The sequence below is a fragment of the Trichechus manatus genome, unplaced genomic scaffold (genome assembly GCF_000243295.1).
Source record: "Trichechus manatus latirostris isolate Lorelei unplaced genomic scaffold, TriManLat1.0 scaffold00016, whole genome shotgun sequence".
Lineage (NCBI taxonomy): Eukaryota > Metazoa > Chordata > Mammalia > Sirenia > Trichechidae > Trichechus > Trichechus manatus.
This window is the reverse complement of record NW_004443952.1, coordinates 10051665-10067110: the sequence shown is the minus strand read 5'-3', so window position 1 is coordinate 10067110 and position 15446 is coordinate 10051665. Positions and strand designations below refer to the sequence as shown.

Genomic DNA, 15446 nt, shown 5'->3' with positions numbered 1-15446 from the left:
TTCAGATTCAGGCAAAACAGATCTATTACACTGGAGAACTATGTTTTTCTCATTTTGTACCTTCCTCTTATTGTAACTATTGATACTGTTAGGAATTTTACTACTATTCACTTAATGATTAGATTTTTAATGTGAGTCACTTAAAACATTTATCTTTATTTTCATCATCCATTTTATAACTCAAAGTAATTATCTTAAGTAAAATGCCATACCTTTTCTTGGATATAATATACCATTTCTGGGAAAGAAGGCATCTGCTTAAAAGCACCTTCTTTTTTGTTTCTACCAGGAAAGCACCTTAATACTCGTTGTGCTTCTCCATGAACTTCTTCTCGCCTTTCAGAAAGACAAATGAGAATAAAATAAATTTCACCAATTGGAGGATGAGCATTTGGAGTTCTAAGAAAATGTCTTAAATATACTGTCAGCTATCTAAGCAAACAGTCAACAAAATACAAGTAGTTCCTGACTTAACGACGTATTCGAGTTATGACAAAACACACAACCATCCTTTTTTCTTTGTACATCTTATCGTTAATAGTATGCACTACCATACACTGTTGCAGCACTTAATTTGCTGATGTTATCATTCTTAGATGTTCAATTTTATGATTTATTGTTCAAAACAATGCCATATAGCTGGCAATGGCCTGGCCTACAATGAAGTCAGTGTTGGTGTTGGGAGTCATAATGAATACAAAGTTGGGCAACGGTCAACTGTAACGACACACAACAACCGAACTGTGCACACGCCCAACGTTGTAACTCTGACTTCACTGTTGCAACACTGATGCCGACTTCACTGTTGCAACACTGATGCCGACTTCACTGTAGACCAGGCCTATAGTGTGATCTTATTCAGCATTCCGTACCGTAAGAAGCATCACTTGTTAATCTAAATGAGTTACTTGACTTACATCAGAACCAATTTACGATGGAGTCTTCAGAACGGAACTCCACTGTAAGTCAGGGACTACTTGTTTAAGAAATTACTTTTTTTTTGGAAATTTCATGAGATTTGGAGAGTCCTCTGGCTTGCATGTTTGATTTTTATCCACAGAAAAAAGACAAGACAGGCTATATCAATTCATTAAATAAATATTTGTGCGTGTGTTTTACTCTTATTAGAGGCAAATCATAAACAACTATAGTGAAATCTGTGAGAGCTGGAACTCAATGGGACTGCCTTGTTTTTCCAAGTCTTGCAAGTTTTCCACCTTTGACAGAATGCAGTTTTAACACTTTTCTACTGCCCGTTTTAATGGGAAATATTTTGAGTTTTCCTTTTCTGACAGGTTTCCACCTTACACAGGTTTCGGTTTTCGGAGGTTTCACAGTATTATGTGTAATTCCAAAAATTCACCAACTCTCCAATGGTCTGCACACTCCACTCAAATTCCTACACTTCCATGTAAAGCAACAATTTTGTACAGTGGTAACTGTACATTAATGTATAAAAATCTGAAACCCAACCAACTTCAGGCTACCCAGAGGTTGACCTGAGCAATGGTCTTATTCAGATACCATATAAAGGTCCTTTTACGTCCTTAGTTGCCTCTAAATTGTGTTTACAGGTTTCCTAACAACAGATAAAGAGCTCAAAAGACTTAAAAGATAAACCCTTATGTTGCCAAAGGATTTTCATTTGGTCTGAAAAGTTTTAACTAAACTGAAGAAGGAAAACTGATGAATCAGTCTTTTTTTTTTTTTTTTTTTTTTAAATAAAAATAATTTTTAGCACTTAGAGACAAGGCTCAGTGGTTAACAGCTTTGCTTGGAAGTCCAATTGGCTGGGTTTAAATCCTGGCTCTAGCATGAACTATCATCTTGACCGCAGAACACTGGGACCTCTGGCCTGTGGTTGGGAGCCTAACCACATAGAAAACAGCAGCAGAGCACCAGAATCAAGATTAGCAATTCAAAGCCACTTTAACCAAATCTAAATGTGGCTATATGAGTAGAGAAAGCCAAGATCAGAAGTTAAATAAGTCAGGAGCTAGCAAAAACCTGTGATATCCAATTTATAATACCAACCCCCAAAAAATCATAGCAAAATGTATAAAATTGATAGGAAAATAAATAAATAAATGGCATCAAGGACATACAGTTGAGTCACTCAGAATACTGAAAACTCCTATCAAGGAATTACCCATTAAAAACATAACCATAAAAGTTTACGGGCAAGGCTATTCAAATCATCAAAGGATGCATAATTCCTGTATATATATTTAAACCATTCCTAAGCATAAAGGATGAAGAGCCTCCCAATTAATTTTCAAAGTTAGGTTATCCCTGATAACAAAAAAGAGAAAAAACATATAAGAATCTCATTTAAAAGATATAAAAATTTTAAGTATTAAATGCAGGGATGGTTTAATATTATAAAATATATTAAAGTACTTTGCAAATTTTAAGATTCCATCAATTGTAAAATACATAATAGACTTAATAAGAGTTGTTATAATATGTACATATATACCTCATTATATATATCTTAAAGTATATACGTACATATTAAAACAACTCTTACCTTGGAGCCCTGGTGGCACAGTGGTTAAGGGTTTGGCTCCTAACCAAAAGGTTAGCAGTTCAAATCCACTAGCTGCTCCTTGGAAACCCTATGGGGCAGTTCTACTCTGCCCTATAGGGTCGCTGTGAGTCTGAACTGACTTGACAGCAATGGGTTATATATACCTCATATATACATATGGCTTTTAAAGGCATGGCCCTATTTCAGAGCCATTTAAACATTTAAAAAATGTATCATATACTCTAGAAAATGCAGTAATATACTTAACATAAAATTCAACACATATACCTCATTACAGATATCTTAGTATATTCAAAATAAAATGATACTCCACCAACATAATAAATCATTAATATATATATCAAACCATCATTGTTTTTTCTCCTAACATAAGGCTTGCTTTATAGATATAATTATATTACACGTAATCATATAATTTGCTTTATTTACATTATATGTTATATAAATATATATATAATGGGGCCCTGGTGTTGCAGTGGTTAACAGCTTGGCTGCTAACCAAATGGTCAGCAGTTCAAATCCACCAGCCGCTGCTTGGAAACACCATGGGGCAGTTCTGCTCTGTCCTATACTGTCGCTATGAGTCAGAATTGACTCGACAGCAAGAACTTTGGTTTTTTTGGTTATATATATATACACACAAAAAAAAAAAAAAACCCAAACCTGTTATTGTTGAGTTGATTCTGACTACAAGCATATATAATATCTATATTATTATGTAAATATGTAGGTATCTGACTACAGGTCTATATGATGTCTAGAGCCATACTTTAAACTATTCAATAAATTGCTTCTAAATTCCACAGACCAACATTGCAAACAAAAATTTTAGTAATCTTCAAATAAATTTAAAATAAACCCAAACCCAAATTAGCAACTTTGAAACTTACGGATCTCCTGCAGCTAGTAAGAGTAAATATCTGGAAGGTATATGATCTGAGGGAAACACCGTGCTTGCAAATTTCACAGCCACCTGTCGAACTTGAACTTCAGGCTATTTGACATACACACACACACACACACACACACACACACACACAAACATACAGACAAAAGAAAAGAAATTATTAGCAACTTATTTTAGTCAAGACAGTCATCATAATTATAAACAAGTCAAAAATTTAAATTGACATTTCAATAAATATATGTCTAAATCAGTAAAATCAAGGCAAATAATTTGTTCGAACAGTGGCATTACTTAAAAAGCACTTTTACAATCTAAGAGGATGGTCCAGGGAAAGCAGGAAGACCCAAAAAGACTGTAGCTAGAGAATCTCTTTTAAAAGTACAAGCCCAAACCTTGGTACCAGGGTCACTGTGACAGTTTCAAGTTTCTCCACTGCCAGGCCCTGTGGCCGCCATCTGCGTCACCAAATCTCAAACTCTCAGTCACAGACACTAGTGGAATTCAGGTATTTTGCAGGGAAAACAAACAGAGCTTACCTGAAATCTTTTCAGTTTTAAGCAAAATACCTCTAACTTCTTCAGATTAGTTCAAAAGTTAAAATTGATCCCAAATGAAGTTTCACCTACTAAATATATTCAATTAACTTAAACAGTAGATTGATAATCTATGGATACAAAGTACAACCAGAAGAGCACTTTTAAAATCTCTTGATCCTGAAGCTTTATTCTCATGTACCTTCCCCCAAGGTCATTCCTCCAGCCACAAACATTCATTCTGGTGCTCTTACTGTTTAGCATTCCTTGAGCTGCATTAAAGAGCAATGACATTAAGGACCAGTCTAAATTATCTGATTTAGCCTAGAGTTTGGGTACAGTCTGAGAAAAGCAAATTGGCTTGTTATATCATTACAAGATTTGATCTGTATGAATGTAACCGTTAGTACCCACAAGCATTACACACATACCCTAGAGGCTAACACAGCAGGTTATTGTGCTTTTCAGATCAGCAGGGTATCAAATTTCCTTGTGAGGTTACCCAGAGAAAGTGTTAAGTATTCTATTCTAATGAGCTTCCAAATAAGCCTAAGCTTCGTTGGCCATAATCAGAACTATATGACCATAGACCATGCACACTGGACACCAACAGCATTTGACAACGGGACTCTACATAGTAACCTTTCTGAAAATACATTAATTCTGTCATATTTCAATGGAAACCAAATACCCCTGTGAACCATTAATAATTCCCTCAATATAAATATATTAAATCAGGGCAACCAAATTTCAGTTGGAAGCCAATTTATATTAATTTCTCTAATACTATTCAGCATCATTCCCTCTTCTAATCTCTCTCTTTTTCTACTACCAAAACTGGAGCATAAATAACTGATTAAAGCCAATACACATTATTTTATATTATATTGCATATACATATGTGTATCTACAGATATTTAAAATTCTCCTACAAACTCTCATGACTACCAAATAAAGGGAACTAGAAGGAAGAAGGGTACGTATGATGATACCAGCATACTTCCTACAGATTCAATCTGACATAATGGATAGCCTTCCTTCTCCAATGTTACCTGTAGAACTCCACCCTAATGGACTCTAGTGCTCAGCTACCATTTAAGAAGACAAAACACTATGCACACCTATGTTCACTGCAGCATCATTCACAATAGCAAAAGAGTAAACAACCTAAGTGCCTATCAAGGGATGAATGGACAAATAAAATGTGGTACATACATACAATGAAATACTATACAACCATAAAGAATAATGATAGGTCCTCGAAACATAATGTTGATGAATCTGAACGACATTATGCTGAATGAAATAAGTCAATCACAAAAGGACAAATATTGTATGATTACACTTTTATAGACGATAAGAATAGATATACAAACAGAGACCAACACTCATTGGTGGTTACCATGGATTGGGGGTAAGAGAAGGGGAAGCACTCTCAAGATAGCAGACACTTGTTATTTGTGGTGATGGGAAAGGTAGCACAGAATGTGGGTGAAGTGCACATAGCTTGACCAAGGTAAATGGTATTACTAAGAAGTGCACAAGAGAAAAGGACATTTTTGATACAGGTAATGACAAATATAATTTTGCAACAATAACAACCAAAAAATATGCTGAGTGATTACAGAAATACGTATATAGGCATATATGTATGGGTATGACTATGTGGGTGCGTATGTGTGCACAGAAAGATGTCTCTATAGGCATATGTACCTACAGGTACGTGTGTGCATGCATGTACATCCATATATACATTAAACCTCATAGGGGACAAAGGTATGGGTATTTCTTAGACATAACTAAACACCTCGCGAGATTGGTTTCATGGGTTTGAAGGCTTAGGACCATAGTCTCATGGAACATTTCAGTTAACTGGCATAATATAGTTCATAAAGCTTATGTTCTACGTCCCAATGTGGTGAGTAGTGCCTGAGGTGTTCACAGCTTGCAAGTGGCCATCTAAGACACAACCACTGATCTCTACTCATCTGGAGCAAAAGAGAAAGAAGCAAACCAAAGACTCAGAGAAGAGTAGTCTACAGAACTAATAGTATATGCAAACTACGGCCCCATCTACCGAGACCAGAAGAACTTGATAGTGCCCAGCTAACATTACCAACTCTTCTGATCACAGCCACAATAGATGGATCCTGATAAACAGGAGAAAAATGTGGAACGGAACTCAATTCTTAAAAAGTCCAGACTTAGTGGACCAGTTGAGACTAAAGAACTCTCCAAGACTACTGCCTTGAGATACTCTTTAAACCTTAAACCAAAATTATCCCTTGAGGTCACCTTTTACTTAAAAAACACATTGGTTCATAAAATAAAGAGTATCACCCACGAGTAATGAGCTCCTTTAAAAAATCATCTGTATGAGACCAAATGGTCAAAAATTACTCTAAAGCGAAGATGTGAAGGAGGCAGGAAAATTAGAGTACTGGAAATGGTACAACCAGAATGGAATGAACGAGACTGATGAAACATTGTGAAAAACGTAACCAATATCACTGAATAATTTGTGTAGAAATTGTTAAATGGGAACCTAATTTGCTACATAAACTTCCACCTTAAACACAATAAAATATTATTACCAAAAAAAAAAAAAAAGAGACAGAAGACAACAATGATGACAAAACACTTTCAACTTGGAAGATATAACATTAAGAAATGTTTTTCTCATGTAGAAGCATCACTGTGAATATTGCCACTCCTCAAAAATCAAACTTCCATCCTGAAGAATTTTTTACAAGACTATAAACTATAGTGGGAAATAATTTCTTTTAACTATCAAAATGGTAAAGAGAAAAGCAATTCAAATTTTGTTCTTAAAAATGTAAAATGTGGTAATACTAGCCACCATAGTTCACACAGTTGGTCCCACCTTTATTAAGTAGGAAGCCACAAGTGCCTCCATGAGAGTTCGTTGTGCTCCTTCCAAAGTACTATAAGCTCCAACCATCATAGACAATGCTTCTTGAATGGCAAGTCGAGTCTCGGGCTCTTCCTATAAAGAAGATAAAGATAGTGTTTCCCTCCTCAGTGGGTCTCCAGGGGGCAAAGTGCATAAACTTGATAGTTGTTTCCCTACCTTACAGAGGGCTTCAAAAAGCTGCTGCACAAGAGCTATGTCCTTAGTGAATAAATGGGGCATTCGACTATAAAAGAATATAAGACCACTGTTAACTATCAAAAATTTCCATGAGATGAGAACAGAGAAAATGAAACTAAACACTCAATTTTCCTGAACTTGCACTTTCATTTCTGAACACAAGGTCAGCACAAGAGCCAAATATTTTTAAAAGTAAATGTTTAATGTCTTTAACACTCTAATCCAAGTAATCCTTGATTAATATATATATTATCCAGATATTCTCTCTTTATAATATTCCATGCTTTCAGTTAACATTTCTGATTTTAACATAAAGTAAATAATTATGACCAAATTGCTAGTTAAACTAAAGGCTACCATGATAAGGGGCTTTGTTACTTCCCGCCAAAAGACAAGGATAGTATGCTGACAATCCTACACTGTGGTAGTTGGTCTGACTGGCTCTTTTCTCAGACCTTACAGCTCCATTCCCTGCATAGCACAGAAGAGCAAGGCCTAGCATCCACAGAACCTGTGCTGGGGGCAGAGACCGCATGTGGTGCCACTGAGGATGCATCACCTCTATCTCCACACTTTGAAATACTGTCAAAGAAGATGATACCAGGAAGAACTACGATGAGGAGAACATACTAAGCAGAAGAAAAAAATCCATCCTTAGAAATGGGACCACTACTAATTTTGGTGAAGGGTAACATAGTACACAACATTGTGGAAGCCAGCACAACTTGTTCAGAGTAAGGTCATGAAAGCTCCAGGGACAGATCCAAACTCCCTGACGGACCAAATTACTGGGCTGAGGGCTGTGAGGACCATGGTCTCAGGGAACATCTAGCTCAATTGGCTTAACGTAGTTTATAAAGAAAATGTTCTACATTCTACTTTGGTGAGCAGCGTCTGGGGTCTTCAAAGCCTGTGAGCAGCCATCTAAGATACTCCACTGGTCTCACTCCTTCGGGGGCAAGGGAGAATGAAGACAACTAAAGATACAAGGGAAAGATTAGTCCAAAGGGCTAATGGACCACAATTACCATGGCCTCCACAAGACTGAGTCCAGTACCACTAGATGGTGCCCAGCTACCACCACTAACTGCTCCAACAGGGATCACAATAGAGGGTCCCAGACGGAGCTGGAGAAAAATGTAGAACAAAATTCTAACTCAAAAAAAGACCAGACTTACTCGTCTGACAGAGACTGGAGAAACCCTGAGAGTATGGCCCCCGGACACCCTTTTAAGCTCAGTAATGAAGTCACTCCTGAGGTTCACCTTTTCGCCAAAAATTAGGCCCATAGGACAAAATGAGACTAAAGGGGCACACCAGCCCAGGGGCAAGGACTAGAAGCTAGGAGAGAACAGAAAAGCTGGTAATAGGGAACCCAAGGTCGAGAAGGGAGAATATTGACATGTCATGGGATTGTTACCCAATGTCATAAAACAATATATGTACTAACTGTTTAATTAGAAGCTAGTTTGTTCTGTAAACCTTCATCTAAAGTACAATTAAAAAAAAAATCTTAAAATAACTCCAACAAACTGGGGAGAAAAAAAAGAAATGGGACCACTAAGAATCAGAATATAAACATTACAAGAGAATTGCTGGAAAAACCGAGATCATTGGGATTATAAACACTAGTTCTAAGTGGCAACAGAAACACTTAAGATCAAACAAATTACTCTAGAGTACAAAAAAACATGACTCATTATAAGATAATCCAGTTCAAAATCTCATTTCAACACTGCCATTGAGTACAGTAGCGTATTTTCAAATGTAAATTTCAATGTCTCACATCTTTTTCCTTCTATAAGGAAGACATTTCCAAACAGCTATGGCCATTAAATAATGTCCTTTCAGAGTCACAACAGATTTATTCTTCATTCTTTATTAAACGCCACACACTTTTTCTTAGCTTACCAACAGGGTATCTCTCACTAAAATATAATGGCTCACTGAAAAAGAGTTTACTCACCTGGAAAGTTTTCCAACAGCTGAATATGCCATTGACAGTAGTTTAGGGTCCTTGAAATAAAAAAACAAAAAGAAAAACAAAAAAACAGACAAAAGACACAGTAAACAGTAAAACTTTTTCACTGCAATTACATGCATTATTGTACTCCTTATTAAACATAAATCTCTGTCTAGCTACACAATATTAGCATCTAAACAAGAAAAAAAAAGTTCAAACGCAGAATCCATCACACTACTAAAAGGAAATACAAAAGAAAACCTGGCATCCCCATCTTACAACGAAAAGAAAATGCAGCAGTCATAATTGAGGTTTCTCTTAACCAGGGCTTCAAACCAGTTGTTCTCGGGTCAGAGGAAGCAAAACCAAACAGACCCAAATTTTTTAAATTTTGGTGCACCCAAACAATAACCGGAGCGTGAAAAATTACAGGTCAAAGCCCTGCTAGAAAGCTAATCGCCCTCCTAAAAAAACAAAAAAGAAAAGAAAAAAGGGCAGCGTATGCACTGCATAGCTACAAAATCTCTTGCCTGTTGGATTTTGAGAGTCGGAAACAGCACTGCCCTGCTCAAAGATGGCAGCCAATAATCCAATCTCATGTATCAGGTTCCTAAAAGGGCTCAAAACACCTCTTCCCAGTCTCCCATCCCAGGGCTTCAACTCGTAATTTTTCCGGTTCCAGGTATCGTTCCAGATCACCCAAACTGTAAAAATTCAGGTCTGTTCTGGTTTCACTTCGTCGGCACTGACTGAACCGGTTCGAATCAGTTCAAAGCCCTGCTCTTAATTGTTGCTAAGTTCAGGGTATTTTCAACACTATGTAACCTATAAACACCAAATTTCATCTTTCACATAATAGGAAAACAGTTTAACCTACTAGAAAATTAATTACTCTGTCACTACCTGAAACTATGGATCAATCATGGCATTACAGAGACTATCAGACAATATGTGCCTCTAATGTGATGCAATACTAAATACAAAGCATCACTTATCAAGTGTCTTGTCACAAAGAAAAAAAGTACCTGAATAGAATCAAGCCTTCAAGAACTTATATCCTGTCTAAACATATATAAAGGATAATGAAACACCACGAGAATTAATCAGCCCAATCTATGCTGAGGATCATTCTATAAAATAACTGATTTAATCTCTTCCAAAAATAAAAAGCAATGTCATGGAGAAGCAAGGGAAGAGGGCAGCTCTGTCTATATTAAAAAAGAGAGTGAGAGGGCAACTTAAGAAATGTAACAACCAAATACAAAGAATGGACTCTTTATATTGGATTGTAATTGAAACAAAGCAAATATAAAAAGATGTATTTCAGATAATTAAGAAAATTTTAGCTTATAATAAAAACCACTGTTAATTTTTCATAATGAAGGAAAAAAAAGAAAGAAAGAATATTACTGACCCAACAGACTAGGATACTCCCTCTCTCACTCAAAATTGCAGTAAGTTAACGGTGCAATTATCTAAAAATTTGCACCACAATAAACAGCTTGTCCTTGTACTTCAACCTTAAAAAAATAAAAAGGCTCATGGTCATCAAATGAGTTAGTGATGTTCCTTCCTCAAGATATAATTACATGGGTTTATGAAAACCAGTAGTCTGACTTTATTACTCAGGAACATAGAAACAAAGTCTATCAGTTGAAAGTTTTACATTTAACGTAGTATTTGCCCTTCCATACCTACATGGCCACTCTTAAGAATTCATGCGTTGGGAAAAAAAATGCATGTGTCATCTGGAGGTAAGGGGACTATGACCCTGTGGTTACTTAGTTTCTTTAATCTATTTTTATATATACGGCTTTTTTTTTTTTTTTTTTTTGCTAAAAACCCAAAAGCATTTTATTTCTGCCAACCACTCCAAAGCATCTATCTATGCCATTAAAATAATCTGAAATGTTCCCTAAACCTTAAAAACCATACAAGCACTATTCAATAGCAGAAAGAAGGTAGGAGAACCTGGCCTAACACTATCCACAAAGCACAGCTTCACAATAAATGAACCACTTTTCACTAATAATAGTATCTAATAATGTGTCTTCACTGTGCTAAAAAATTATGGGTATTATCTCAGTTAATCCTTGCAATAATCCTATGAGATATGCATTATTATTTCCATTTTTCAGATAAGAAATAAAGGTCCAAAGAACTTAAGTTTACTCACAAAAGAATAAAACTAGGATTCAAAGTCAATGCTAACCTCAAACAGCACAATCTTGATTACAATACTATTACAAACATGCATTCCTGTTTAGCTAAGACTTAGGAAAACCAATACCAGCTAGAGTTCTTGAGGAGCCCTGGTGGCACAGTGGTTAAGCGTTCGTTCAACTGCTAACCAAAAGGTCGGCAGTTGGAATCCCCCAGCCACTCCTTGGAAACTCTACGGGGCAGTTCTACCCTGTCCTATAGGGTCACTATGAGTTAGAATCAACTCCATGGCAACGGGTTTAAGAGTTCTTGAAACCTTACCTTTTTTTAATCAATTCCCCTAAAACACTTGAGATGGCAAGAGAGATACAGTCAGGAAAGACAGGATTCAAAAATCTACAATTCAAGGAATTCTCATCCCACTTAGTTTAAGTAATCAAAAATTTACTGAATGCATGTTTTCAGAGAATTTTGAAAACAGTGAAATCTCAGCCCCTAAGAATTAACAGTTTCCCAATGGAAATAAATCATAAAATAAATTTTAAATAATTTCTTTAATTCTATCTTTGCACAGTGCCTAAAAATAGCATTAAATGCACTTGCTTTTAAAAAGGTTATTTAAAGAAATAAGACCCCTCAAAAACTTATCAGTGTTTAACATTTATTTCTAAAAAGAGCAAAAGATGGCAGTAATTTCTAAAATTTGCACCATTTTAGGTAGAAATGTCAAGAAATGATTAACAATAGCAAACTTGAAACTACATCAATATGCAGAACAGGAAAACTCATTACAGAAAATACTTTAAAATACAGAATGTTAACAAAACAACAAAGACAAGTCACTTACTTCTTTATATTCATTGATTAGTTTGGTAAGGCCATTCAAAAGCATTGGACCCAACGGTTTAATCTTGATTTCTGGACACCTTTAAAAAAAACACACACACACACATACACAAACAAGTTATTCATAACGTAAGATAAGAAAAGCTCAGAAGAACCTATCTTTTTAGATAATTACTGAATATAATTAGAAAACATACTTGAAACAAGTTAATAATCGGGTGAAAGCTGAAAATTTTTTTAAGATGAGCAAACATTATTTCCTTCTAGGTAAGATGGGTAAAGAGATGTACTTGAATCATTTGATCACTCCAACAGCTTGAAAACTTTAGTTAAGTAGTTCAAAAAACTTACGTTATACAAATGTGATGCACAAATTGCAGAGATAATGTTCTTAATTTTGAGTTTGTATTTGCACCAAAAAGTCCATCATACACCACCTATGAGAAAGGAATACTGTCAAGAAGACTAACATCAAGATGTCAAGAACAGCAATCTATTATTTTCAGGTATTAGTCAGCCTTCAACAGCAGACTCATTGCACTACACCTTGTTCTTCAAAATAGATGCACTTCTTTTTAATACAGAGAAAATAATATAAGCTGATTGACTTAGAAAACTAATCAGCAGCTCCAATCAATAGTCTGTGGAGCAACAAGTCTGCCAAACTTGTGGGTGTACCACTAGGAAGCAGTAGAGAACAGGCAAATTCACACTGCAGAGGGCCATCACTCTCGCACTCTATACACACAGGGGACGCTAGCAGATGGATCATTTTGGGGATATTAGGTTTCTTTATTACACAGAGTCATTCAGGACAAATTATACTAATGCTTCACAAAAAATATCAAAATGAAAACATTCTAGAAGTGTAATCTGGGTAGAGGCACTCTATGTATCTAGATATCTAAATCATATCTAGAAGGCAAAAAAGATCATGTAGCTGATAAGTCCCATGTAGAATCCAGTGAGCTCAAATATTAAACATCAGCATCACAGAAATCAGACCCCTCAAATTTCTACTTGTTATGGGAAAGATTAGTCTTAAAAAAAAAACAAAAAACAAAAAAAACAACTCCATACCCTGGTTTCTAAAACTACTAGCAGTATTCTGATCTTATTTAACAATAACACATGAGCTGGAAACAGAGAAGTATTGAATGTCTGCTATACAATTATCACTATGTTATACAATGTGATATAAAAAAGACAAGCACTGCTATCATGACATTCAATCTTGTTAAAATGAACACAAAGAGTTAAAAGGTATATACATTAAAAATATAGGGCAAGATATAATCAACTGCTACATTTTTCAAACAGACAATTTTTTAGAAAATTCATCTGATAATGCCTTATTATATACACTAATAGGACAAGATAACAGAAACAAAAAGATTAGAAAGCTAATGATCTGTGGGGAAAACAAACTAACATTAATGGAACACTAATCAAATACCAATGATTGCCTGGATGCATTCGTTACGTTCACACTCAATGTGAGGTAACATGTGCCTAGTTAAAGGTGTTGGTATCAAGAAAGAAGAGCCTCACCTAAGTGATATCTTCCAGGACTGTGACTCACAGACGAGGAGAAGAAAGGGATCAGGAAAACTACACAGGATAACGGTAATGCCATCATTGTTGTTATTCTTAAGTGCCATGGAGTTGATTCCAACTCCATAGCAACCATAAGTACAACAGAACGAACCACTGCCCAGTTCTAAGTCATCCTCACAATTGTTGCTGTGTTTGAGCCCACTGTTCAGCCACTGTGTCAATCCATCTCGTGGGGGTTGAAGGGTCTTCCTCTTCTTTGCAGATCCTCTACTTTACCAAGCATGATGTCCTTCTCCAGGGACTAATCCCTCCTGGTAACATGTCCAAAGTATGTGAGACAAAGTCTCACCATCCTCACTTCTACGGAGCATTCTGCCTGTCCTTTTCCAAGGCAGATGTGTTCGTTCTTCTGGCAGTTCATGATATATACAATACTCTTTGCCAAAATCATAATTCAAAGGTGGTAATTCTTCTTCGGTCTTCCTTACTCATTGTCCAGGTCTCACATGCGTATGAGGCAACTGAAAACATCATGGCTTGGGTTGGGTGCACCTTAGTCCTTAAAGTGACATCTTTGCTTTTCAACATTTTAAAGAGATCTGCAGCAGATTTGCCCAATGCAATGTGTCATTGGATTTCCTGACTGCTGCTTCCTTGGGCATTGATTGTGATCCAAGTAAAGTGAAATCTTTGATAACTTCAATATTTTCTCCATTTATCATGATGTTGCTTATTGGTCCACTTGTGAGGATTTTCCTTTTCTTTATGTTGAGGCAAAATCCATACTGAAGGCTGTAGTCTTTGATCTTCATCATTAAGTGCGTCAAGTCCTGGTTACATACAGCAAGCAAGGTTGTGTCATCTGCATATCGCAGGTTGTTAGTGAGTCTTCCTCCAATCCTGATGCCCGTTCTTCCTCATGAAGTCCAGCTTCTCAGATTATTTTGCTCAGCAGACAAGACTGAGTAAGTATGGTGAAAGGATACAACCCTGACACACACCTTTCTTAACTTTACACCACGCAGTATCCCCTTGTTCTGTCTGAACGACTGCCTCTTAGTTTAAGTACAGGTTCCTCATGAGCACAATTAAGTGTTCTGGAATTCCCATTCTTAGCAATATTATACATACTTCATTATGATCCACACAGTCGTATGCCTTTGCATAGTCAATAAAACACTGGTAAACATCTTTCTGGTATTCTCTGCTTTCAACCATGATCTCTCTGACATCAGTAATGCTATCCCTCATTCCACGTCCTCTTCTGAATCGGGCTTGAATTTCTGGCAGTTCCCTGTTGATGTACTGCTGTAACCACTTTTGAATGATCTTCAGCAAAATTTTACTTGCATGTGATATTAATGATATTGTTCAATAATTTCCACATCCTATGACATATATAAAACCTTGAAAAAAAAATTACCAGCCAAGGATAATATATCCTTCAAAACTCTCGTTCAAATATGATGGTGAAATTAGGTCATTTCCAGATGAACAGAAATTAAGAGACTATGTAAAAACCGAACGGAACATACAAGACTTATTAAAGGAAGTCCTTTAATCTGAGAACAAACAATATCAGACCACAGGCTGAATACAGGACACAGGATTGTACTACAGATACCAACCTAGGAAATGAACTCTTAAGGACTATGCAAAACCAAAAGAATTACAAAAGGGAACCAGAGAGGTTAATCTGTAAATGACAACAGCATCAGAACAATAAAAGAGGGAATAAACAGTGTATGTATAGAACCTTCTAATGGAGAGGAAGGCAAGCGATACCAAGTAAATAATAGACTAGTACAAATCTA

At 36.1% G+C, this 15446-nt stretch overlaps 1 protein-coding gene across 7 annotated transcripts in view; it reads right to left on the bottom strand.

The window, feature by feature from the left end:
* Positions 1-15446, bottom strand: part of ECPAS (Ecm29 proteasome adaptor and scaffold) — a 99560-nt gene that overhangs the window by 43331 nt on the left and 40783 nt on the right. For all 7 annotated transcript variants that reach the window (XM_023727398.1, XM_004372168.2, XM_023727400.1 and 4 more), the window contains 7 exons: positions 12427-12512; positions 12077-12155; positions 9070-9119; positions 7083-7149; positions 6876-6998; positions 3442-3545; positions 213-336 (listed from right to left, as the gene is read on the bottom strand). In XM_023727398.1, the coding sequence (XP_023583166.1) occupies positions 213-336; positions 3442-3545; positions 6876-6998; positions 7083-7149; positions 9070-9119; positions 12077-12155; positions 12427-12512 (633 nt within the window). The remainder of the gene's footprint in view (positions 1-212; positions 337-3441; positions 3546-6875; positions 6999-7082; positions 7150-9069; positions 9120-12076; positions 12156-12426; positions 12513-15446) is intronic.